Source organism: Ictidomys tridecemlineatus, chromosome 5 (genome assembly GCF_052094955.1).
Source record: "Ictidomys tridecemlineatus isolate mIctTri1 chromosome 5, mIctTri1.hap1, whole genome shotgun sequence".
Lineage (NCBI taxonomy): Eukaryota > Metazoa > Chordata > Mammalia > Rodentia > Sciuridae > Ictidomys > Ictidomys tridecemlineatus.
This window is the reverse complement of record NC_135481.1, coordinates 97,193,572-97,220,619: the sequence shown is the minus strand read 5'-3', so window position 1 is coordinate 97,220,619 and position 27,048 is coordinate 97,193,572. Positions and strand designations below refer to the sequence as shown.

The 27,048-nt window shown below is 51.2% G+C and overlaps 1 protein-coding gene across 3 annotated transcripts in view; it reads left to right on the top strand.

Moving 5' to 3' along the window:
• Positions 1-943: 943 nt before the first annotated feature.
• Ltbp2 (latent transforming growth factor beta binding protein 2) overlaps positions 944-27,048 on the top strand; it is a 108,060-nt gene continuing 81,955 nt past the window's right edge. For all 3 annotated transcript variants that reach the window (XM_021723775.3, XM_040274547.2, XM_021723774.3), the window contains exons 1-3: positions 944-1,794; positions 8,270-8,340; positions 23,677-23,923. In XM_021723775.3, coding sequence (XP_021579450.2) covers positions 1,313-1,794; positions 8,270-8,340; positions 23,677-23,923 — 800 coding nt within the window. In that variant the 5' untranslated portion in view covers positions 944-1,312. The remainder of the gene's footprint in view (positions 1,795-8,269; positions 8,341-23,676; positions 23,924-27,048) is intronic.

The window sequence follows — 27,048 nt, the reverse complement described above, 5'->3', positions numbered from 1 at the left end:
GGCAGGGGGCATGGGTGAGAATAGTGGGGCTGCTTACTTGCTGGTACTCAGATGGGAGGCAATTGGCACTTGCACACCTGTCTCCCTTGCATCCAAGATGTGAGACTAAATATGCATACAGGCTCAATCAGAACTCCTTACGTCCCCCTTGAGTAAATTTTGGAGGGAATGAGAAGCTGGGGTAGGTATCCAAGGAGTGGATTGTGAGCCAGAAGCAGAACGCCTGGATTTCATTCCCCTCTTTGGCACAGGCTATTTCTGAGTAACCTTATTCAAGAGGCTCCATGTCTATGCCTCCGTGAAAAAGAGGACACCTTTTCTAGCAGCCACCACCACTGCCCTGACACCACAGGAAGGGGATTAAGATCAAGGAGCCAAAGCAACTGGCAGACTAAAATTCACAAGTCCAGGATTGCTAGGGGCGCGGCCAACTCCACCAGGGGGCGCGCGCCCCAGGCGTCCTTCCAGGGCTCAGTGTCCCGCTGCGGCGGAGCGAGGCCAACTTCTGAGTGCTGCCCTGCGCCTGCCGTCTCTTACCGGGTGTGTGCGTGGGGGCACTCCCAGCGGCCAGGGCAGGAGGCGAAGGGGACAGACGCTAGTACCTCTGGCCCAGGCTCTGTTGTCTTTGGGGTCTCTGTACCTCGCTTAGCCTTTCAGATTGGTGAGGCTGCCGCGCTGGTCATCAGACCAAGAGTATGTCTGTGGAGTCAGGCGCAGAAGATAAATTCGGAACAGGTGGGCAGTTGGAGCTTGCCCAGGGCAGGAGAAAGGTGTCTCAGGTGTTCCTGTCCAGGCAGACGCTATCTTCCCTATCAGCTCCCCTGGTCAGCCCCGCGCCGCCCCCAGCTCCTCACGGGTTAATCCCCCTCGCCGCCCGCCCGCTTCCCGGTGCCAAAGTGGGTGTTGCTGGAATTCCTCTCTCCCTCGCTGGTAATGAGGGGGCCGAGCTGTCCCTCCGAGGAGGGGGCATGGCGTGGATAAAAGAGACGAAAAAGTAGGGGGAGGTTTCCAAAAATAACCCCCTCCAGTTCCCCTTCAGACGGCCACAGTGCCGGGGAGGGAGCGCGAAGGTACAGTGGCGGTGCGCGCCCAGCTGCAGAGCAGCGCGGACTGAGGCTCAGGGGGCGCAATCTTCGCCGCTCGCGCCGCGCAGCCCTAGCTCAGGGGAGAGCCAGACCCCTAGTCAACTGCTTCGGGGATCCATAGACGTGAAGAAGCGGGCCGCGGGGCGGGTCCAGAGAGCAGTCTGCGAAAGGTCGGGCTCACCCATTGCAAACCCTGCACTGTCCCTGACGCCCACCGGCCAGGCGCCATGAGGCCGCCGACTGTCGCCCGCTGTCCGGGACGCGCCCTGCGGAACCCCTGGAGTGGCTTCCTGCCACTTACCCTGGCTTTCTTGGTGGGCATAGGGCATGCCCAGAGGGACCCCATGGGGAGGTACGAGCCGGCTAGCAGGGACGCGAATTGGCTGCGGCGCCCCGGGGGTAGCCACCACGCAGCGGCTGCAGCCAAGGTGTACAGTCTGTTCCGGGAGGAGGACCCGCCCGTCCCGGGCTTGCGGCCGGCAGAGCGGACCCAGCTCAGCTGGGGGAGCCCCAGGAGGCCCGTCGAGACCGAGGCCAGGAGGCCGCCCCGCGCGCAGCAGCCGCGCCGAGTGCAGCCACCTGTGCAGACCTGGAGAAGCAGTCCCCTGGGCCAGCAGCAGTCTACACCCCGGGCTCGGGCCGCGCCGGCTCTCCGGCGCCTCGGGACCCCTCAGCGGCCCGGGTCTACACCGCGAGGGCGGCTCACGGGGTGAGCACGGGAGAGGGAAGCATGGCGGGTACGGGGGACAGCGGGAGTCGGGACTGCGTGCTCACATTCGTGGAGGGGTGTGCAGACAAGAAGAGACGGCACTGGACTCGTGTCCTTGTGCCTCTGTCATTAGCACTGCGGGGAAGCAATCCCAAGGTTCCCACGCCAGGGATCTGAAGAGTTTAGGGCAAAGACCTAAACCGTCCTCACCCTTTCAAACCTATTCACAAGAACCTCGACGTTAAATCTTTCTGCAGGCGCCTCTACAGGCGCCCACGCTCCTCCCGCCCTCAGCCAACCAGCTCTAGCAGATGCACTCAGCGCAGTCGGGATCAGAGAGGCAGCGGGGAGCAGGGGGCAGCTGGGTGAGCGCTGCTGGCCCTTGAGGCCAGGGGGAGGTAGAGCCTGCTCAGGGCGCGGATAGGTGGAGGATGTGGAGGGCACCTGGTCATGAAGACTGATGCGTCTCCAGGAAGGGGGCTGGCGGCGAAGCCAGTGCGCTGAGATAAGTGTATGGGTTGGGGCACGGGTCGGCCTGGGCACGCAGAGGGCTGGGTGTAGGCGTAGGTATGGGCTTAGGGGCAGTTTGGGCAGGACGTCTGCCCCGGAATGTCTGTGGCACAGTGGGTACGTGGAGAATTGGATCTGTTGTGTGCGGGTGCATCTAGGTGTCAGCGCCATTTGACCGCATTGCAGGGCTAAGCTTCCTTCCACACATGGGATTTTTTTTCTTCCTTTGGGTACTACCCTGCTACCCTCCAGGGGCCCAATTTTAGCATGAAAAGGCTTCTCAGGAACTCTCACTCCCAACAATCCAGGATCATAGGGGCGCAGCAGGGCGCTAGGTCTTGCACAGTTGTCTCTGTAATAAGGGTACAGGAGACTTTGGCAGTGCACAGTAAAGTCTGGGAAGGATTCTGGCAGTCCCTCTTGGCATTTACCAATTGGGTTTATTCTGCGAGAACAGCACAGACGCTTGCACCCCCAGTTTATTCCTGAGGACCTTCTGCCTCATGGCCTTTGTTCTGCATGTTTTTTCTTGACTGGAGCACTCTTCAATATTTCAGCAGGATTCACTCTGTTTCATTCAGATCTCTGCTCCCAGGAGCCTTCTCTGACCACTCCCACCCCATCTCTCCCTTCACCCTGCTTTATGTTTCTTCATAGCACTTATTCCATCTGACACATTATCTTTCTATTTCTGTTTATGTATTCAGGGTCTGGCCTCCAAGCCCACACTAATGCAAGTTCTATGAAGTGAGGACTTGGTTGTTTGTTTGTTTGTTTGTTTGTTTTTCATTTCTGTGTTCCCAGTGCCTGTACATACTTCCCTAAGTATCTGTTGAATGAGTGAATGATCTTCCTGCTGCCCTCCCCAAAGCCAGCAGAGAATGAAGCCCTTTGCTGCCAAGTCCTCCCACGTAGGATCATTCAATGAGTACTAATGGAGCACCTGCTGTGTTTCAGTTTTTTCCTTTCCTGACTTCTGCAAGTGAATACATGCTTCATAAGAGCATGTGCTGAGCATGGGAAAGGGGGGCAAGGGCCTAGAGACTCAAGAGTTGTTCCTGCGGGGATAGCAACCCAATTACTTAAAATCAAGTTGGAGAAATGAGCAGATATGTGCTGGTGAATGTGCTTTTGAGTACTGGAAATGTCATGTTAAATGCAAAGGAATGGGACAGTGTGGCTGAGGAACTGAGAAGGAGGCCCTGTGACTTGGGTCCCCAGGCTCAATGGAGAGCAGGTGAGGAAGCAGAGGAGTGATGACCAGAGTGGGGTCTGGAAGTGAGAGTGGCTGATTTAGCACTGCCCAATGACAAGAATTTTCACTGTTGACACTGACCCAGGGGCAGGACTGCAGACCTGATGTAGAGGAGGCAAGGGAGCTGAGACCAGAGATGGAATTTGGGCTGGATCATGGAGGAGCTTATACTGTAGGCAGTTAAGTGCAAGTGGAGGAAAGATGAAGTGGGATCGGAGTAGGAGGGTGCACTATTAGAAATCATAAAATAAGATGTAGTGAGCAAAGGAGATTATCACCCCCACAAGACTGGTGGATAAACACAGGCGTGCAAATGCTTGGGCTGGGTTGAAAACCATCGGCACCTGCTATACACAGGTACAAGGTCACCTCATGTGTGGGTTAGCTCCTCCCCCAGATTGTCTTCTGCATCTTTGACAAATAATGGGTTCCTCTGATGTGCCAGTCAGCCACTCCATGGCAGCTGGGGAGGGACTGACTGGCATTTTCTTACACCGACTCCCTAACAGGAGTCCATTCTGGCTAATAGTTTCAGACTGATCATTTTGGTCTTGTGACTACTCAGCGCCGAGGACCAAGTGCCACCTTCTGGTCAGTATTGGAACTGCATCACTGCTACTGGAACGGTTCATTCACTCATTTCACTATGTGCCAAAAAGCACGCTGGACCCTCCCTTCATTACATCAGTGGCCAAGCCAGACAACCTCTGTCCTTCTGGAATTTTTTAATGTAGTGGGGATTTATTTTACAAAGTGAAGATTTTTAAAGTATGCACCAGGCACAGTAGCAGATAGCTTTCCTGAACTAATGAATCTTACTGTCTATAGGGGGACTTTTAGAGCAATTGTTTTCTAGTCTTCAGTGTTTCTTGAACAAGTCTCAGAGCATATCACCTCCATAATAATTCCCCTTATTCTATTATTTTCTTTAAATTGAGGTACTGCTAAAGTAATAGGACTTAGTGTTTTATTTGTTCTAAAGTACTTTATGAAGTTTTACAAACATACAAAGAGGTAGTGAAAATAATGGAACTCATAACCCAACAAACCATAATATTTGGGCATATTTTGCTTCCAATTTTTTTAGTTGAAATTTCTTCTATAATTTTGCCTCTCTGTTTCCCCAGAGTTAACTACTCCCGTGAATTTAATTCCAACATGTGTTTTTATACTATTATTACAGATGCACTTACCCATAAAATATATAATATTATTTTTTGTACTTATTGAATATAGAATACTGGGCTCATCCGATCTCAGCAGTATTCTCCTTCTACAATTTGATTTTTCCCCTTCCTCACTAAACTTTGGAGATTTAACCATCTTAATATAATTCGCCCAAGTTTATTCATTTTAACTCTTGTTAATTGTTCCTTTGTCTAAATATACCACAGTTTATTTATCCATCCTCCTGTTTTGGGACATTTAGATGAATTACATTTTTTTTGCCATTACAAACAGTGCTTGACTCATTGTTCTACATAAATAAATTCTTAATTAAAGGGAAACTTTGTATCATTATCATAAGTTGAAAGTAGTACCATTTGTCAAAAAGAGAAGGTAATTGTAGGAAAATGGAAATGAAAACAAAATGTTCTTCAGTTTTGGTCAGACAGACACCATTCATTATCTTAGAAGATCAATCCTGTAGCATGTTCTCCCCATGAAAAGAGGAACTGGTGTGTGTCCAGGGGAGGATCTGTCCATGAGGACCCAGCCTCAGACAGAGACTTGCTCAGTGACCTCACAGGTTAGAGCGATCACAGAACAGGCAGTCACTTCTCACTGTGTTCCTCAGCATTGCTGAATGTTGTGATCACATAACCCTAGAATCCCCTTCACTCCTTCCGGTGTTTTTCATTCTGCTTTGGAGGAAGCACTGGATTCTATGAAACAAAGGCCAATCCAATGTATCCCACATGTCAGGTACTGTGTGAGCCTCCAGAGGTACCAAGAGCAAAGGGAAAGAACCTTCGGGATCCCCAAGTCAGAGACCCAGACACCCAACCACCTGACACAGTTGGTGCTACTGATGGCATTCAGGGGAGAAGGGGACAAGCTGACAGATGTCAGAGGAGGTTTTACACAGGGGAGGCAATGTCTGATCTGGAATGTAAAGGATTTCATTCAGCATGCAAGGGAGGGAAGGCTTCCTAAACCGAGGGAGTAGCGGAAGCAAAGACATCCAAGTGTGACACTGATGGTGACAAGCTTGTATCCTTGGAGGAGCACAGCCTTGTCTGTGGATGGTCATGGAGATGGAGGAAGAGTGTGAAGGGCAATTAGACCGCACAAGGCAGACCATAGAGAGCTGGGGGAGATTTTCAACAAAGGGCCAGTCTGGTCAGAGGTGTTAGCCAGATGTATACCCAACAGTGATGCTGGACACTGGGCTAATGTTTGCTGGGTAGTTTCATCTGGAATACTGGGCTCATCTGATGAAGCTGACTTCCAGCGAGTCAGAGTCAGTGAATCTGTGCCCCAACTATCCAGGCTCATCTGCTCTTTGTGCTGGCCTGAATGGTCATCTCCCAGCGGATTCTCCTTGCTCAGCTGTCCTTAAGACTTTCACATTGGCTTTGCAGGGACTTTAGAGGCTCTCATGGAATAGTTGGATCTCTCTTGAGTGTCCTCCCAGCCCCCAGCCTGGCCCCTTGACTGGCAGCCTTTGATTCTGGCCAGTCCTCATTTCCTCAGGGCTCCACTATAGGCAAGTGGAGCAGCTACAAAGTTTTGCTGAGGGCATTTCTGGTGACAGATGGTTCAGGGGGGCTTCCTTGGGCTAAGCTCCATGGCTTGCCAAGCAGACCCCTCAATGCATGCCGACTGGGTTCCCACAGGTCCTAGTTCTCAGAAAACCCCAGGACAGCCAGACACAGTGGCACACTCCTTTAAAAATCCCAGTGCTTGGGAGGCTGAGACAGGAGGATCACAAGTTAAAAGCCAGCCTCAGCAATTTAGCAAGGCCCTAAGCAACTGAGTGAGGCCTTGTCTCAAAAAAATAAAGAGGGCTGGGGATGGGCTGGGGTTGTGGCTCAGTGGTAGAGCACTTGCCTGGCACATGTGAGGCCTTGGGTTCCCCTCAGCACCATATAAAAATAAATTAAAAATAAAAGTTTTGTGTCCACCTACAACTAAAAAAAAAAAAAAAAAAAAAAAAAAAAAAAAAAAAAGAAACCCCAGGGCATTCAGTCTGTTTCCTCTCAGAGACACTCCAGCCCCCTCAGAGGCTGTGTCTTCCGCAGTCACAAAGGGTAGTGACTTCCACAGGGTTGTTTTCCCCTGCCACCTGGGGACGCTCTCAGATTCACTGTGTCTGAGGAGCAGCCCCTTCCTCAGGACCTGGTGACTTGGGCCCCCGACAGGGAGTTGGCCTTCATGGAACCAGAAAGCTGCTGAAGGTGGTGGCCCGAAAGACAGAGCTCTGGGCCAGCGGGACATTCTGGGAGCTCCCTGGGAGGCAGCTCCACACGACTTTGGACCAAAGGACTAGGAATGGGCCTCCTCAGGTTTTTCAAGCTGCAGGAATTTATTCTGAATTCTTTGTAAGGCTCCCAAAACCACACGAGCTTTGGGGTCCGCTCAAATGTCAAACAATCTCCTAAGCGGGACCAGATGCTCGCCATACTGGCCACAGGGATCCCAGGAATGGCCAGCTGCTCCATCCTCTGGCCGCTGTACCTCTCCCTGACCTCTGCTCCCAGTGAGCGCTCAGTGGACAACTTGTACTCATTATTATGGAATGCAGGGCACTGGAGCCAGGCCCCAAGGGGTCAGTTTTCCCCAGGAGGGACTCTTGTGGGGAGTCACCCTAGTCCAGACATTTAAGTCTTTGGCTAGACAGAGAGGACTGGGAAATGTGCTGGTCCAGCTAGTGTCCCCCAGACACCTGAGAGCAAAGTTCGGGGGAATGGGGTGAATGCCCTACTCAGCATGGAAGGTCAGTGTCTCCTGTAGGTGCCCTCAAAGCCAGCATCAAGGGGTAGCTGGGGGAAGGGCTCCATTAACCTTCCCAAATGAGAAGTGTGCTCACCATGTCCGCAGCCCCATTTTCCTACCAGCTTGCCTTCCCAGAATCCCCTCTCAAACAGAGACCTGAGCCCGGCTCCTTCAGCCTCCCGCCCAGCACTCAGTCTGATGAAGACAAGGTGTCCTCCTAGCACACACATGTTTGTTGACACATTCTTAAGACTGTTCCGCGAGTGTCTTCTGATTCCCTTAGGTTGCCATGTTCACAGGGCAAGGGACAGGGTGATTGTGTTTGGTGAGGGGCAGTGTAGAGCTGAGCCCACCCAGGTTTGGATCAGGCTCTGGCGCTTCCCTGTTGGGTAGCTTTGGCAAGTCACTGGACCTCCCTGAGCTTGCCTATCATCTTTACGGTCACTGTCCTGTTGCCTTCTTTTGCATCCGGTGTTAATCATCACAACCACCGGGTGAGGCAGGCTTATCAGCTCCACTGGACAGGGGGAGAGAGTGAGGTTCTCAGGGCCACACCGGGAATGGCAGAATCAGAATTCAACTTAGATTTGCATGACCCCACAGTTCCTGTCCCTGGGCCAGGCAGCCTCCCTGTGGAATGGAGAAAATCTCCCCAGCCTTGCAGTGTTCTCCTGTGCCTTGTCTACAAAGGGTGGGGCCATTGGAAGGTTCTATGAATAGTTCTGGCTCTCAGCATCCTTGTGTTGACCCTGTGCTGGTGACCCCTTGCAGGAGGAATGTCTGCGGGGGACAGTGCTGCCCAGGATGGACAACAGCAAACAGCACCAACCACTGTATCAAACGTGAGTGCCTCCTACACCATCCACACCTACCCCCCTGCCCCCTCTGTAGGCTAGGCTGAGGACTGAGGACGTGGAGCAGGGGTGTCTTCCTCAGCCTGGCTCCTGAGGGTGCAGTCCTTCCCTGGAGTAAAGGACACGTGCAGGGGAAGGGAGGAGATTTCAATATCTTCCAACTGGAAGTGGCTTCTCCAAGCAAATTCCCACACATGGTTAAAAGATTCCTATATTCCCTTCTGCAGCACCACTGTGTTGGTGCCCATTTGTGCCTTAGGTGCCCACACATACTTGTGGTCTGCAGAGTGTTTACTATTACACAACACTACGCCAGTCTCTTCCCAGGCATTGTCTGGCCCCAGAGCCTCCCTGTAGCATGTCTCCAGGGACACCATTTGTGTTCTGTGCTACGGGGATCCACCTCTGTTCTGGCCCCTGGCCCAGCGGTCCTGGCCTCTCTCAAGCGTTCCACTGGGATGAGGCTCTCTCTGATCCAGAGTCTGGACCGGTCTTCCCTTGGACTGCTCTGGAGTCTGGAAGTCTGGCTCAAATGAAAGGAAAGAGAGCAGTGCTCTTAGCTCTGTGGAAACCAAGGCTTGAGGTAGGAAGAGCCATAGGTTCTGGGGGAGGCCCCATGGTCTTCTATTCTTGAGCCCCCTAAGAATGGCATCAAACAAAATAGCAACGACAAAAGCCAGTACTGATGCAGTACTCCTTTGTGCAAGGTGTACTTTCTATATCCTATGGGGCAAGCAGTGCCACTCTCCATTTTGTGGGTGAAGAAACCAAGGCACAGATACTAACTTGCCAAAGTCACATTACCAGATATTGGAAGAACTAATTGGAACCCAGAAAATCTAACTCTGGGATCCCCTTCTTAATACTTACACCCTGCTATCACTGATATAATCTTATTTTTCTGGGCCTCACTTTCTCCATCTGTGAACTGGGTATGACAGTGTACTGCTGTTGCTGCTAGCTAACAGCTGAGCCTTACTAACACAACACTGTGCTGAATTGTTCACGTGCCTCTCAGTAATCCTATGAAGTGGGTATTTACTTATCAACTTCATTTACTGATGAGGAAACTGAGGCTCTGCTTGGTTAGAAAACGTAGCTGAGCATATGTTGTGGCTACAGGTGCTGGAGCTGGGCTGGATTTGGGTAGTCTGACCCAGAACCCCTACCTTCTGATCTTTGGGGCTTTATTCCCTCCCAACACCAACTGAGCCTGGACATCCCCATAGGTGATATCAGGAGCCCCTAGCATCTTTTGCATTTGTAACCCCAGGACCCCTTAGGTCCAGGCCAGAACCCCTGTTTGACTGCTTCTCCTGTAGTGGCCACTGCCTCTGCCAGACCCAAGTCTGACTGAAAAGCCTCTTTGCACCAGCTCCCCTTCCTTCCTCCCTCAGTGGTGAGCACTGGGGCCTCGCAGCTCACAGTCCAGGCATGCGACAAGATGTGTGTGTTCCCAGCATGGTGGATGCTCTTGTTGCTGGTTCTCCAATATCTCCAGATAGGCAGAAGCTCTGGGGCTGGGGCCTGGCACCCTAGGTGATTCTAGCTGTTGCCGAAGGCCACTGAGCAGAGTTTTGGGTCCGTCATCAAAAGGTCTGCCTTGGGGACCCTACTCACATCTGGATGTTCCCACAAATCCTAGGGATCCTATTAAAAAGCAGATTCTGGTGCAGCTGGTCTGAAGGCAGGGACTTCTGTGTTTCTAACAAGCTGCCGGGGCCAGGGACCACACTTTGAGAAGCAGCACTTTGAGAAGCAGGGCCCTGGGAACTCTGGAAGCCATGGAAGGGATGTGGAGTTGGAGGTGGGGAGAAGGCTGGTCTGTTCTAGAGAGCTCAGCCTTTGTAGGGCCAGCAGCATTGGCCAGTGGAGTGTGTTGCTGAGGCTGGAGTTGCCGCAGGGGCAGGGCAGCTTCACAGGGGGTGGGCTTCTCCCCTGCTGCCTGAGGGCTCTGGGCCTGGCCACCATCCCTTTGCACCAGCCTGGAAGCTCAGTTTTCTGACTTGCTTGTGATTTTCCAGCATTTCTCTCTGCCTGCCAAACTGGAGTTTCAACACTGGAGACTCGAGGTTGGGTGGGTGTAGATTGTCACAGAACCCGTGTGTGTGCACCCTTGCGCTCCTGTGGGTGCTGTTCCAGAATTCCCACTCCCCCATTATTTATTTCTCTCCTGGGCCCTCGCACTCCACCGCCTGAGGCGGCCACCCTGACCCAGGCACGCAGGCAGGCTGGCAGCTTTCCTGGAGGCGTTGCACTTGAAGTCAGCTGGGGCGAGCTCGCCCACCGATGGGTTGTGTGCTAATTAGCTGGTCCCTTCGCTGTTTGCTTGTTGCTGTTTTGCTGCTAATGAGCTTAATGAGAACCACGTGGGCGGAGGGGTGTTGGCTCTGCATGGCTGGGTCCGGAGCTCTATAGAATGTGGGGCTCTTGGCTCTACACCCTGCCAGCTGACTCCCCTGCATCTCTCTCTTCCCCCTCCCCAGTTGCCCTCCTGGCTGGAGCAGAGACCCCCATGCAGGGGAACGTTCAGGATTTTGTTCTAGCAGTTTCACACATGTTGGAGGTACCTTCCTGGCCAGTGGGAGATGACCATGGACAGAGAGCGGTGGTGACAACCCCCACTGCCAGAAGTGCCATCTAGGCCCACAATCATGTGGGGACTCAGTCTCTCCATTGGCCTTCCAGATATCTGTGGGCCTGACCCATTACCCAAGTGCAGAGTGCTAGCCCTGGTTCAGTTGCCCCCTGGCCCCAGGCCCCTCTCTCCTCCTCTCACAGAAGTGATCTTCAATTGTCCTAATACACAGGCCATCTCCCTAGCCCGCCACTGGACCTCAGGGAGGCTCTGTGTCTGCAGGTGCCCACTGCGATATCCCTAGCTCCTCCCTCCACCTTGGCTGGGTCTGGAGCTGGGCCATCCTCTCCTCCCCTGGTCCTGGTACCTGCCTTTCTTTCTGTGGCCTTGCCAGCCCTGTTGGGTGATTTATGTGTTTGTGTATTTGTAGAGGCTGCTGCCTGGGGCCTGCCCTGCCCACTCTGCCAAGGGGAAGAACTGTAGGGTGTGGGGTGACAGTGTCCTGTGTGTAACTGCTGCTCTTGGAAGACTGTCCCGCCTACCCAGACTGGCTCACCCCTCCTCCACCTCAACAGGGGAAGGGCGATGAAGATTCTCTTGCCTCCTCATTTGATCTTGGCTGGAGTGCATAGGGGCTGCTCTGTGGAGGGCAGAAGAGAGTTGTCCCTGTAGCTGTTGAGGAGAGGCCTATCACCAAGCCCCAAACCCATGTCATAAGGCTCAAGGTTAAGAGCCATGTGCTTTAGATTCTGGCACCAAGATTCAGGGAGATGTGTGTTTGAATCTCAGCTCTGGGTCCTTATGCAGCATTGGCCCTCTCTTAGCCATAAAATACACGTAACAATATAGAGTTGACTTTGAGAGTTAATGACAACACTCTATAGTCCTTACAGGGTGTCAGGTACTATTCTAATACCTTTATATTATTAACTTTTAATCCTCACAATGACCCTGTAAGCAGATGCCCACTGCGATATCCCTAGTTTGATTTTTCTCTGCATTTGCAGATGAGGCCAGCTGTTTGTCCTAGCCATAAGCTGGGGAGGGTTCAAGAGTTCAAGACCTCACCTCCATGCTCCCTGCTAGATGAGCAGTTGTCTGCAGACAGCCTGGCACATGGCTAGTTGAGTTGGTAGTTTAGGCTGTGCCAGATTGCCTGGGTTTAAATGCCAGCGCTACCATCTAGTGGCTGTGTGACTGTGGGCAAGGTGCTTATGCTCTCCGTTTTCACTTCTGTACACGGTGACTAATAAGAACAAACGAAATAACTTAGGTCAAATGTTTTAGTTCAAGGCCCAGCATGTTCCACTATGTGCTCTTAATGTATTTGATTTGATTTTGAGGGCAGAGTCTATGTCTCACTCCTCCAGCATGTAGCACATTGGGCACAAGGTAAAGTTTCACTGAGAAGGGATCAAATGGGCTGGGAATGTTGCTCAGTGGCAGAGTGCTTGCCTAGCAAGCACGGGGCTCTGGGTTCAATCCACAAAAAAAGAAGGGACTGAATGATACAGGGCCCATCCCAGGCCTCAGCTGAGCGGTCACTTTCTGCTACTCAAGTTCTATCAGTCTTTCCAGAAGCTCTCCACATGCTCAGGGGACCCTGGGAATGAAGACACTAGACATGGCTCCTGACTTCTCCACCATCCACATTGTTTTATTGGTGCATTACAGTTATACATAATGGTGGGACCTGTTGTTACATAGCTCCTGCCTTCTTGGTCCGGAGCCTCTGCACACATGGTGGCCATTAGAACAGCATTCCCTCTGGTTCTCATCTCAGTCCTACAAGGACCACATTTCTTCCAATCTGTCTCCTCTTGGCTTCCCTAAGGGAGCTTGCCTGGCCCCACCCCATGCCAACTCTGTCCCAAAGGGGAAGACTGGCAAGTGGGTAGGCTCCCTGAGTTCCAACCTTTGTTCTATCATTTATCACCACAATGGTATTAGGCAAGTTTTTAATCACTCTAAGCCTTCGTTTCCCCATATGTAAGTTAGGGATGAGTTTCCCCATATGTGAGTTAGGGATGAGAATGTACCTTTGGTAGTTATCAGAGCAAAGTGATCATGCTAGGCACAGTGGCACACACCTGTAATCTCAGCAACTCAAGAGGCTAAGACAGGAGGATTGCAGCTTTGAGGCCAGCCTCAGCAACTTAGGAGACTCTCAGCAACTTAATGAGACCCTGTATCAAAATAAAAAATAAAAAGAACTGGGGATGTGGTTCAGTGGTAGAGCACTCCTGAGTTCAATCCCTAGTACTACCAAAAGAAAAAAAAAGGGGTGATTTCATGATGTGATTGATACACCATGCAAATAGCTCAGGGCTTTGTCATGGTAAGTGCTTAATAAACCTTAGGGAAAAGGGTGAGATTATATACATAATGGAATTTACTCAGCCATAAAGAATGAAGTTATGGCATTTGCTGGTAAATGGATGGAACTGGAGACTATCAGGCTAAATGAAATAAGCCAATCCCCCAAAACCAAAGGCTGAATGTTCTCTATGACATTCGGATGCTAACTCACAATAAGGGGGCAGGGGAGGGAAGAATAGAAGTTCATTGAATTAGATAAAGGGGAATAAAGGGAAGGGAGGATGGGAATAGGAAAGACAGTAGAATGGATTGGATATAACTTTCCTATATTCATGTATGAAAACACGACAGTGTAACTCCACATCGTGTTCAACCACAAGAATGGGAACTTATACTCCATGTATGTATCGTTATGTCAAAACCACTCTATTGTCATGTAACCTAAAAACAACAACAACAACAAAAGGTGCCAGAAGCCAGAGGTTGGAACCTGGGAATGATCATCTCTGGATGGACCATCCTGTGGACTCAGGAGTCGGTCGGTCGGAAGGTGGGAAGTGACTCAGGGAACAACGGTATGACCTCAGAGTCTCAGCAGTACCTTGTATGGGACACCTTAGATCTTCCTGGTGAGCAGGTATGTGTCCCTGTGGGACTCTTTGCCCAACATAATATTAAGAATGTGTCCTTGACTGGGAGCTTTCTGTAGCTAGGTTCTGGGTCCTAGCGCCTGGCGCTCCCTCCACACCTTTATGTCCTTTGTACCTGCTTGATACATGTTTGTTAAAGGACTGAGTGAACAGCAGATCACATAGGTGACCTTCTAGTTTCCTCTATCCCCAGCTGCTTGTCCTTGGTCTCCTTTGCTTGTCTCCTTCTCTACCCAACATCTTTGATTTTTTTTTTAAGTGATGCTGGGGATCAAACTCAGGGCCTTGAGCATGCTGGGCAAGCTCTCTATCACTGAGCCACATCCCCAACCCTCTTCCCAACATCTTAATATTGGGCTTCCCCTGGATCTTACAAACCTTCTCCTCCAAAGAGGCGGCCATGGACGCCAAATCTAGCAAAATTGGTGCACCTGTAGGTACATGCAACACACAGTGACAATAATGCCGGTGCCTACTTTGCCAGGATGCACGAAACACTGCCATCTCCCTTCACTCTAGAGTGGTTGTCTTGCTATTCCGTGTCCTGGTCTCCCCAAGCCCCATGTCCCTGCCTGTTGTTTCCCCCTCTGTCCACTTTTAAATATTAGGTTTGTAAGACTTAGTCCTATGTCTTCTTTTCTTCTGCACTCTTCCTGGAACAATCTACCACTTTCTTATAAATGTAAACATCGTCTCGGGGCCACTGAATCCTAGATTTATATATGTCTCCAGCAAGACTTCTCCCCTGACCTCCAGACTGCTGCATCTGCTGCCTACTCAACATCTGTTTGTGATACCTCCCAGACAGCCCAACCCCACCTCGTCCCAAGCAAACTCATGATTTCCCTCCTTCTGAGCCAACTCCCTACCCAGGTCTTGCCCACCCTGTGAAATGCCATCCTCAGACACCTCAGAGCCATCCAGGTCACCTTCCACCAGGTCAGGCTTTATCACCCATTCCTCCCTGAGTTTCCACCTCCACTTTTCCTAACATCTGTTTTCTGGAACACTAACAACCTCTCCCCTGCTACAAGATCTCTTTCTTACCTGGAAGCCTTTGCAAACCAGGCTTTCCTTTCCAAACCTCTTGTGTACCTTCCTTTATCTCTCTGCTTTCCCCCTGCTGGCTGCTGTCCCTGCTGCCCACTTAGCCTCCTGTTGTGGTGTCTCTGAACCTGACTTGCTTTCTAGCCTGGACTCTGAGCGCTTACCCCTGATGTGCAGAATCCCGCCTGGACTCCTGGAACCTGCCACCTCCAGGCAGTTGCACATGCTGCTCTCTTCCCATCTGCTTCCCCTCCTCGGGCCCCCTGTCATCTGTCCTCCAGAGCCGCCTGCCTCCAGCTCCCCTTCTCAGAGGGGCTACCCCCCAACCGCTGTCAAGAGCTGCTCTTCAGCAGCCTCGTTATTCTGGATCTCAGCCCTTTGACTTCATGTCTCACATCCTGATTTCTGTTGTACTTCTGGATTAGGGATGGTCTCCCTAAGTTGGAAACTCCATGAAGAGAAGGAAAATGTCTATCTTCATTACCATCATAGTCAAGTAGTAAATATGGGATGCGTGATCATTTTCTAGGTGAGGACAGGAGGCACACAAGGGAAGGAAACTGGCCTAAAGTCACATGATTAGAATTCAAACAGCCTGTAACTGTTTGAAGCCTGGAACTCTTCTGTGCTTCTGTCCCACTGTGATTGAAGCCCCAGAGCTGGTGCCCCATGATTCGTAGCTGTTTCCCGGGAAGAGACTCATCCCTGAGAGTGGACATCCTAGGTCCTCAAATCATCCTCCCTCACTTCCTGAGGCTTCTGAGGATGGATCTGCCCAGAGGTTTTGCTCCTCATGCCTGCTGGAGCTGGTGGGAATTGGGGCTGCTGTCTGCCCCAACCCCTGGCCCCCGGCCCCCAACTGGCCCAGCTTTGCAGCATTTGCTAATGCAATTAACAGGCCAGGTCCAGGCGGAGAGGCTGGGGGCCAAGGTCTGACTCACACCTCCCCTTCCTCCCCTCGGGCCGCCAAACGGTAGAGGCCCACTTGGCCTGCCAGACGGTGTCTGCAGAGAGCGCGCCAGAGGCCAAGAACGGCATCTTTCTCTCATTAGAGGCTTTTATGTGAACACAACTGCTATTTTGGAGCTGGGCACTTGGCCGGCCACTTGGCCGACTGCGGAGCCCAAGTGCTGTCTCCAGCAGTCCCGAGCAGCACAGCTGTGGTGGCAGCCGGGCAAGGCCCTGAGGCCCTGACATCTCCACAGCCTGGGGGCTCAGGCCTGAGGTCAGGGCCCTGGGGACATTGAACCTGGTCAAGGCTTGAGTGGGAGAGAATGAGTCCCCAGTGGGTTCTGAGGGGATGTGTGAGCCAGACGGGGATTCCTCAGGGCTCTCTGATATCATGGCCCCCTTCCTGTGGAAACCGAGGGCCATGGTAGAGGAGAAACAGCTCAGGGCCACAGGTGCAATCCCTAGTAAGCAAACTCCAGAGGCAAGCTGAGGCCTCCACATGGGAGCATCAGGTGAGGTGCCCAGGAAGGGGCTGAGGCAAGTACTGCAGGTAGATAGAGATGGTCAGATGCAAATGCAAAGGCTTCCAGGTGAGAGAGAGACCCCGTGGTGGGGGAGAGGTTGTTAGTGTCCTGGATCACAAATGTTAGGAAAAATGGAATTTGAACCTCAGGAGCAGCTCAGTTTCAGGGTGTGTGGGCAGGGCCTGGAGTCTGGCCTGGAGGAGGGGGCCCATTCTGACATCACAGATGAAGGAGAAGATATCTCTGGGACCTAGGAGAGAGAGCTGATAACCAATGCCTTGCCTGAGAGTATGGGTCAGGGAAGAGAGGTAATGGCTATACTGGACATTGGAAAGCAGCTCAGCCTCTGGACCATCTCTCCAACCAGGGCCTAAGTTGACATGGCTTTCCCTGGGAAAAGAGTCATGCTGAGAAGTTCAGAAACCATCTTGCCTCTGGGGATATTTTTCTTTAAAAATAAAACAAAAACTTTGCAGCACTATCCACTAGCATTTTCTGTAATGATTAGAAATTTCTGTATCTTGCTGGCCAATATGGTAGCCATAAGCCACAGGAGGTGGTTATTAAAGCTCTGGAAAGGTGAATAGTGAGACTGAGGAACTGAGTTTTAAATTTTATTTCATTTTAATCTGTTTAAATTTCAATGCTTCACACTCGGGATCTCTGTTGAGACTTAGAACAAGTCTTGGAGACAGGAATTGTCAGCCCCCATCTTATGGAGAAGATGATTGAAGCACCGTGAGGCATCTCAATGAAATGAGAGGTGACCCAGCTCATGCAGCCAGGATGTGGCTGAGCTGGAGTCAAACAAAATCCTTCTGACCCCCTACTCCTTGTTCTTCCTGCTATCAGGGAGCTGATCACCAGAGGCCCTGAGCAGAGGCTATAGCAGCTTGCATGGTGGGAGATGTTTCTAGATTCCCCTAGAGGGGAATTAGGCTTGCCCAATTCGAGTTTGGTCTTCTCCCAAAAGTAGAGGTTTTGTATGGAAAATCTGAGCAAATCTCTGCTCTGGTGTTTTGGAACTGAGTGAAGGTAGAAGGGGCACAGGCAGAAAGATGGGGGTGTCGGGGAAATAATGCCTTTTATTTCTTGCTTTTGGAGCAATTTTAAGAGTTTTCTCCCCGCCCACACATCTCTTTTGGGGTCTAGCTAACTCTATAGAGCCAAACTCTCCACATATCCAAAGTTTAGTGAAGAAGAGAGTATGGAAAAGACAGGGTTCCAGAAGAGCCAGAATTATGAATGGCTAAAGACTGGCCCAAGTGGACACAGCTGGGTACAGCACAGCCTTGCATTGTCCGAGGGCGCAGATCTCCAGCAGGGAAGGCCATGTGTGTCTTTCTGTGACCGTCAACCCTAGAGGGCTAACCATGGCAGCGTCATGCTGATAACCTCTACCAATAATCCATCAAAGACTGATTAGAGCCCTATAGCTCCTACTGTGCTGATTTCTCAAGTATGAGGCATGATCTCTACTCTGTAGGAAAAGTGCACAGGATGAAGTTCCAAGGGCAAAACATGAAGACTTCCTGGCCCACCGTGGTTGTGGGTTTTCTCTCTTAAAACCCCACCACACTGTATGGAGCCAGCTCTCCGGGGGGCTTTGGCCTTCCCTCCACTTTATGCAATAGCCCCCACACTGGTGAGTCAAAGATGACTGATTTCCTTTAGATACCTCAGTTTTAAAATCAATGCTAATTTTAGATACCTCAGTTTTAAAATCGATGCTTATTTGATGTAGATGTGTTTTTACAGTCTCAGGATACAGACCACTGTTGCCCCTCCCAAAGTATCACTGGATTTTATATACTCCAAAATTTCTTAAATACCAATGTACAGTGGCTGGTTTTTCATTTTTCCAAGTGAGGATATTAGGGGAAGAAAAAATAACTATCATTTATCAGCACCTTTAATTAAAAGAAACATTTTAACACCCCTCTTCCCTCCATACTTTTCTTCTTCTTCTTCTTTTTTTTTTTTATTTTGGTACTAGGGATTGAACTCAGGAATGCTTAACCACCAAGCTACCTCCACATCCCTTTTTATTTTTAATTTTGAGACGGGGTCTTGCTAAGTTGCTTAGAGCCTGGCTAAGATGCTAAGACTGGCTTTGAACTTGTGATCTTCTTGCCTTAGCCTCCTGGGCTGCAGGGATTATAGCCATGTGCCACCATGCCCAGCTATGAACAGTTTTTAAATGAGAAAGACCAATATCAGGCCAGGTAGACAACTCTGTGGTAGAGTGCTTGCCCAGCAGTGCTCTGGAGGCCTTGGGTTAAATCACCAGTACAAAAATAACAACAATGAAATTTAAAAAAAGGACTGGGAATGCAGCTTGATGGTAGAGCTACTGGCATAGCATACACAAGGCCTTGGTTTAAATTGGAGCCCCCGTTGTGGGCCATTTGGGGTGGTTTGGGGGGAGTAGAGAAAAGAGTTTACCCTCCAGTCCCACAGTGCCTATGCTCAGCTCAGAACTAAACATTTGAACACTTCAGTGAGGAAGTAAGGCATTCTTCATCTTGCTGAGACTTGTGAAAACCACACAAGAAAAGACGCACATGATAGGATGTAGGTGAAGCCGGCGAGAGCTGGTTCAAAACCTATGACAGCTAACCTGACAGCTGTTGGAAGATCTGCCTCCACCAGTGGGGCCTCTGCACCGGCTCCCTCCTTGATGGCTGATCCTAAAGGCTTACCTTCCCAAGTGGATTTTTTCCCACCAACACAACTGCCTGGCTTGGAAGCCTTTTCAAACTTTTATTTACCATGTTATATACATAAAGTGCTTTTTTCATAGCTTTCCCCTCACCCTGAGTTGTTCATGGCACCAACCTACGTCCTCACTGAGAACTGAATTCCCTGTTGGGCAAGGGACTACCACACACGGAAAGCCCACCACTGGGCTGGACCGCCTCTGTGTGGGGCTCAGTCTTACTCATCTCTGTGCCCCCAGCACCTGTCTGATTGAGAGGAGGAGCTCATTGATGCCGGTGGAAATAAGGCAGGACCAGAATTAGGAGGTCAAAGCAAGGCATAGGGGCTCTCCTTGCAGGACTGGGGTCCTTGAGTTTCTAGAGAATAAAAGATCTTATTGTTAAAGTCAAGGATGAGCCATCTTTGGGGCTTAGGAGGAGAAAGTGGAGACTAGACTCTTTCTGATGACAATCTTTTGGGCTATATCACCTGCTCAGAGGGGGGAGTTGTATGACCCTCCTTTCACCCACGCCAGGCATTGGGCCTCTGCTGGCAAAGAGGTCCCCTCAGACCTTCCCTTGCATCTCCTCCCTAAAAAGAAAAACAAGGCAGAGTGTTGTCCTGGGCACATCTGCCTTCCCCAGTGTTCATGGACCTTGGTTTTGTCACTGGACAGGAATGGAACAAGGTCCCTCCAAGAGGGTGGAGGAATCTCAGTTCAGCCTGTGTGGATTCTAACTTAGCCCCTGAAAAGAGTTTCAGTATGCGTCAAAAGCAAGTCACAAGCAAAGATTTATTGGAGGACAGCAAAGCACATACCCAAAGGCAGTGTGCAGACACCCCTCACTGCTCAGACAAGAGAGGACTGGTGACACACTCAGGGTTGAGCTCTCTGAACTTATGTATGATTTTCCTGCGAAGAAAAGTGAAGGCTCCGAAGCAAACTTTTGTGAAAATAAAGTCCTATGTCAATCTTTTGATATTTGGGATCAGAATGTTTATTTCTGGATAAGCAGTCTAGCCATGAACCAGTTGTGGGCCCATTACATGAGTCTTTGACTCTGGTGACATTAAAATTGAATATGTTTTTGTTCTAGTTGATCTGATGCAGCATTTGCTGGAGATTTTGTTCATCTATCTAAAGAGACAAGCACAGCTGGTCCTGTTAAGTAGGTCTGGGTCTCCATCTAGTCAGGGTCTCTTTCTCCCTGAGAGCCCAGCTGTCTTGGTTTTGTAGCAGGCTGGCCCCCAGCTGACTGTTCTGTGGTGGTGGTCACAAGGGCCTGGTGGGTGGTCAGGTGGGGGCTAAGCCTGCTTAGGAAGATGGAGTGCCAGCCAGGTGGTAACCAATATCCTGCTGTGGTGGCAGTTTGTACTTGGAAAGTGCTCTGGTTACAATTGTCTGGCACGGTCTGGGGGCCTGGGGCCTTCTGGGAAGGAGTTGCAATCCTCCAGTGAGACCTATTATTTCCCCACTATCTGCTGATTGGGCAGGCTGTCCCTGGGTGATGTCCACTCTTCTCACCCTCTGAGCTGTTGACCAGCAGCACCTCCTCCAGGAAGCTTTTCCTGACTTTCCTACTCCCTGATCCAGCCTGGATTAGGGGCTATAACTGACACAGCACTTGTCCCATGGTCTGTGTGTCCTGCTCTCTGCAGGAGATGGCATGCTGGAGACTCTGTCTCAAGCCTCCCACCTAGTGAGGCTCACAAATGGCCGTAGAGTGGCAGCAAGGGCTGATTTATATCTGCCCTCATCATGTCAAGCTTACTGTGTGAGCTTTGGAGGAGTCTGGGGTCCTGGGGTCTCCACTACCAGGACTCACCTGGGAGGGGCAGCTTTTCAAGACAGGGTTCCAGGGTGCATTTGGTGGTCTACTTGAAGCCAACAGATCCCTTTGTTTCATTACCAGCTCTGGGCCAAGGCTTAGAGATAGTGGGGAGGAAGAGCAGCTGCTCCAGTCTTGCTGGGGGTCAGTGAGCGCAAGAGTCTTGGTTCAAATAGATCCAGATTTGAATCCTGGCTCCATTATCATTTAGCTGGGCAACCTTAGGCAAGTCTGTTAATTTGGGAGGCATGATCTGTACTTGGAAATCATCCCACCTGCTGCCTAGGATTGTTGTGAGGATTAAATGAGATAGTCTAACAAAGCACTATGCCTGGACAGTGCTCATTGGGCAGTAACTGCCAAAATGAAAAAAAAATGGTTGGGTCATTGTGAGGCATATGCTTGGAGCTTAAGATACAAAGAGATGTAAGGACAAGCACTGTATTCAGAGGGGCTGACCGCATAGGTTGGGACATTGAGACACATACGTGAAAAGCCATTGTACCTGGGCATGTCCACTGAGTGCTGTGCACAGTAAGTGCTTTTCCTTGTTGTTTGGAGGAGGGAACAGTAGCTGAGAGGTGGGTCATCAGGGATGGGGAGGTGACCTTCAGGGTATAGTAGCTCTTAGGTAAGTGCACAGGAAAGAGAAAAGTGTTCCAGGGAGGGGACATGGCACGTGCAAAGGCAGGAAGAAGAGAGAAGAGGCGACTTTGGCCTGAGCAGCCTGACTTAGAGGAATGTTAGAGGGGTCAGACTGGCTTCACTGCCAGTCTACGGACTGGTCTCCTGAGGGTTCTGGGGGGCCACTAAAGGTCTCTGAGAGACAAGTGACATAGGACATGTGGATTTTACTGCTCCTTTTGGAAGGAAGGGTCAGCCAGGCACACCTGGACTGGATAAGGGCACCTGATAGTTTCACAAATAAGATTAGAATAATTGAAATGACAGTTATATGTCTGTGTATATGTCTTTGCTTTCTCAATGATCCTGGATGGCTATGCCTACCCTCCCTCCTCTCCCCAGCACCCAGCCTGCTGGTTCCTGGAAGCCTCCAGGGCTTTGAGCCTGCCTAGTCCTCTACCTGGGTCTCCCTGCACTGCTTCCACCTCACTCTTCAGAGAGGGGCCCCGATCACTCTTCTGAGTGCCCCGAACACTGCCTCACCCAGTTATTTAGCCCTGGTGGTCTTTCCAGCCCTTCATACTGCCCGACACTCTATCATGCTATTGTTTTCTCGCCTGCAGTTGGTCCGCCTCACTGGACTGTAAGCCCAACAAGGGCAAGGATATTGTGCTCGCTACCTAGCACGCAGTAGGGCTCAACAACGATTTATGGAGTGAATAAGTGACAGGTAGATGAAATATTGGGTTTAGAGGGCCCAATATGCTCTCCGGGGCTCATACCTGTTCTCCAGGAGGTTCCAGGAGGCAGGGGGAGGGCTCAAGGTGGGCCTCCGCATGCGACTCTCCCTTGACTGCTCATCAGTGGTTGTGGTTCTGAACTTTGCAAGGTGAAGAAAGGCAGTGGAAAGAGAAGTCATGGCCTGATGGCTGCTCCCCAGGGTTGGATTGGAGCAAGGGCCAGTTTCAGCCCCACCTCACCCCTAGGTGGACCTGTTGGGGGGTGGAGAGCAGGTGTTCTCTGAAGAGGAGACAGGAGAGACCGTTATGCTGAAGGTGCCTTCGAGAGGCCCTTTAGAGTTCCCAGCTTCCTCAGTCCACTCCCCGTGATTCAAGAGGAAACAGGCTCGGTGGGGTCAAGGTGACACAGCTCATGAGCAACAGAAAACTCCAGCAACTCAGACCTGACTTACAGGCCAGTTGTTTCAGCTTTTTCACTGCTGTGACTAATGACCCAGCCAAAACACTATAGAGGGGGAAAAGTTTACTTGAGGGCTCATGGTTTTAGAGGTCTCAGTCCATAGACAGCAGGCTCCATTCCTCGGAGCCTGAAGAGTGTGGCAGAAGGAACCTGCTCACATGACGATCAGGAAGAAGAGCGATTCCACTCTCCAGATACAAAATGTATACCCCAAATCCATGCCCCCAATAAACCACTTCCTCCAGCCACACACCCCACCTGCCTCGTTACCACTTGGTGAATCCCATCAGGGATGAATTCACCAATTAGGTTAAGGCTCTAACCTAATCTTTTCTCCTCCAAACTTTCTTACATTGTCTCACACATGAACTTTTGGGGGACATCTCACATCCAAACTGTAATACCAGTGTTGAGGCCTTTCCCATAACAGATATTTATTGATTCAGAAATTTAAAAGATATTATCTATTCAATATTGATTGAGAGTCTACTCTGTGACAATCTGAGTCCTGGGTCTACCAGAGGGCACAAAATCAAATGTCTCCCCTCAAGGGGGTTCAGCCGGGGAGGAGTGGACATTTAGGTGTAACTACACTGCCAGCCGGGGTGCTTCCCGGCAGAGAGTGCTGTGAGCCAGCCCATCCTCAACTCTGGTCATTCAGTCTTTGACGTCTTGTCCAAAAACCAAAGACAAACTCCTGGAGGCCTCTGGGTAGAAGGAAGAGAGAAATGGGCCCAGGTTGTCTTCTGGGGCCAGGAGTTTGGCTTCCTTGGTGAGGGAGGGGCCCGACAGCACTCAGGCCACTCGCTGGGGCAGGAGGGTGCTTCTGATGGGAAGGCATTGGGCATCCCATGGCCTAAGAGTGCCAGGCCCTGCTGTCACTTCTCTCCCTGTCTCCTCAGCCGTGTGCCAGCCACCCTGCCAGAACCGAGGCTCCTGCAGTCGGCCCCAGCTCTGCGTCTGCCGCTCTGGCTTCCGGGGAACCCGCTGTGAGGAGGTCATTCCTGAAGAGGAATTTGACCCCCAGAACTCCAGGCTGGCACCCCGACGCTCCGTTGAGGGGCCGCCCAACTTACGCAGGAGCAGTGCAGCTAGAGGAGGTCCTGGGGCTAGAACACAACCCCTGGAGCCACAGCTGCCACCAGCCGGGTAAGTGCCCACCTCCTCGGGACCGCTGGGTCCAGGGCTGAGACCCTGTCAGAGGGGCTTCTTCCTTAGGATGGTGTCCCTCCTTCCCACTATCCATCCCTTCTCCGGCCCCTTCAGGGCTGAGAGTTGGGAGCAGGCATTGGGGTTGGCGGGGGCTTCACAGGTGGGGTGGAAGGGTTGGGGAGATGAAATCTTTCCCCTTCCAGAGCTTGGGAGAAAAAGCTGAGGAGGACCTGTTCTGCATCAGGGTCTCTTGGTTCTGATCCTTTGCCATTTCTTGGGTGGGATGACCCCCGGCAAGTTACTTATCTCTGTGTCTTTGATTCCTCATCAGTAAGGAGCAGACAGTGTTAATACCTACATTATGGAATTGTTACGAGGCCTAAGTTAGATAATATAAGGAAAATGCCAAGTACAGTGCCTGGTGCTTGTGTGAGATGTTTATAAATGTTCCTCCTCCCCCTCTCCTGCCTCCTCCCTGGTCTCCGTGATTGGAAGTACTCCTCTGCAGAAAAAGCCCCTCTGTTCACTTGCCAACCAGCCTCTCTCCTCAGAGGGGAAGGGAAGAGGCACGTGGGTGCAGGAGATGGGATAGAAGTGGACCCAGAGAGTGTTCTGGGCAGGAGTCCCTGGCCTGCTTGCCAGTCAATCTGGCTAGACTTTTTCTAGCTCAGGACAGGAAATCTGAACTCTGTAAACTGGTTATTTCTAGGGGGCCGTGTTTTGCTTTTGGTTTTTCACGTTGGTTTTTCCATTTGCTTCTACTTAGGAAGTTCTTTCTGAGATGTTGCAATCTCGTCTTGCTGAACTAAGGGGAAAAAGGACTTGCACTCTCAAAGGCCAAGAGAACTGGGGAGGATGCTGACCTTGAGGTCAAGTCCCCAGCAGGAAAGGTCAGAAAGACCTGCTGAGTGGGAGGGAGAGAAAGGAAAGGAGGCGGGGGCCATCCAGAAACTCCGAAAGGAGGTAGGACAGAAAGAACAGGGTCTTGGTAAGTTGGGGTTCCAGGGTCCTGAGCACAGGATGATTCCCAAAGGAATAGGAAGAAAGGAAGGATAGATTCAGGGCAAGGCCTACCAAACTCCAGGGTCAAATCCAGAAGAACTAAACCGTGTAGCCAAAGCCTGAGGATGCTGGGACAGAAACAAGGAGAAAGTCAAGGATCCGAGTGGACAATACAGAGGGCCTGGAATTGACTGTGAGCTGGTGGGCAGGGCTAGGCCTTATTCCGATTGGTCTCAGATGTGGGTCCTAGGCAGGGGGGCCCAATATGAACGCACCTAGAAATACATGAGAAGGGTCAGCTCTGGGGCCACCCAGAGGCAGGGTGCACACAGAGTTCAAGGTGGGCTTTCCCCCTGCAAGTTTCCGGCTTGTAGGATTTATTAATGTGTAATATGCATGTTCATGCTACTTGGCAAGTCACACTACCCCTTGTGCCCCTGAATCCGAACCATTGGATGCTTCCTGTCCCCTTGTCCACTCCATCCAACTCCTCCCCACCCTTCAAGACCCAAGTCCACTTCTTTCAAATGCCTCCCCCCACCTTGTCCACCCTGAAATCTGCCTCCTTGCAGCACTTCCTTACTAGCACAATGGGGGAGTGTCTGTGCCCTGCACCTGCCCCTAAACTATGTGGGGCTGATATTTGCTTCAAACTATAGAGTTAGCCTAACAGAAAGGCCCTCTTCTATTGAACCCTCAGCCTGAACCTGGAACCCAGGGCACCATCCAGGGTGCTGCTAAGAGGGCTAAAGAAGGTGACACTCTGCTGGTCCCCAGGCAGGTGCTCCATGCTGCCCTTGTGTGGCCCTTTTCGCTCATCTTGGGATGCTCTGTCCATTTGCTCACAGGACCAAGTGCTCCCTGAGAGCAGGGACTGTCCTGAGTGTTCATGAATGTGTCCCTGGCACCTACCACTGTGCCTGGCACACCATCAGTGCTCAGTCGATATAATCTGAATGAATAAATAAATGGCTGGGAGGTTGAGTGTGAGCCTCAGTCCTCAAGGATGATTTCCTGTGTGTAAAGCACTGTGGGGGCCCACAGCAGGGCCGTCCTCTCTGACTTTCACAGGCTCCCTGGCCAGAGGCTACTGTGATGTTCTTAATAAGCTGCAGCCTCCAGGCCAGCCCTCTCCCGCTCTGCCCTGGGGCCTCCATGCCATGAAATCTGGGAAAGTCCGAGGCCGGCGGCTGCTGTCGGCTCAGCTGTGTTTTGATTTGGGAGGCCAAATCCCACTTGCCGGGTGGTGTCAGACATTTCCTGTGAGTTTGGCCAGGTTTCCCAAGCAGCCGTTGGCCTTTCTCCTGATCGCAACTTGGACAGGCCCCGTGTGTCCAGATAGAGGAGTGACATGACTCAGAGGGCCTTCTAGGAGTGGGAAGGGGACACAAGATATCTGGGAGGGGAAACACTGCAGGAATTGGTGATGGCCAAGAGGGCCTGTTCCAGAGGCCCAGAGACTTGTGTCACAGAGGCAGACAAGAGGGAGGGGCCAGGAGCGTCTCAGGCAGCAGGCAGGATGCCCTGCAGAGGGCCAGACGTGGATTGATATTGTGCAGCTGCAGCCCAGGCTGACTGCAGGGGCCTGGAGACTCCCCCTGAGCCCCAGGTCCAGAGTTCTTCCCCAAAGCTGGGCAGAGGTCTTCCCACCTGGGGAGCAACAGCTAAGCAGTTGGGCAAGGGCCTTGAGAGATGGAGAAAGAGCCAGTTACAAGAATTGGGGACCAGTAAGCTATGGAAAATTATGGTTTGGACTAGTATGCAACCACTATCTGAATCTCCTGGGAATTTGACAATAGGCTGCTTCTGACTTGGCAGGTCTCTCAGTGAGCATCCCTAGCATGGGTGAGGCTGATGCTGTTGGTCCTTGGACTGTAGTGAGTAGTAAGGGTCAGAGCCTTGGCTTTGGATTCAGAAACTCCTCAGTTCCAGTTCTGAACTTACCACTTATCAACTGTGTGACGTGAGGCACACATCCTAACTTCTCTGAGACAATAGTTTTCACCTGATGGCATTACAGGGAGGATTAAATGCGATTGTGTAAGTGGGGCACTTGTTACAGTGCCTAATGTGAGTTAGCATTCAATACCTGGTAACCATTAGCAGCAGGTTTTCTTCAC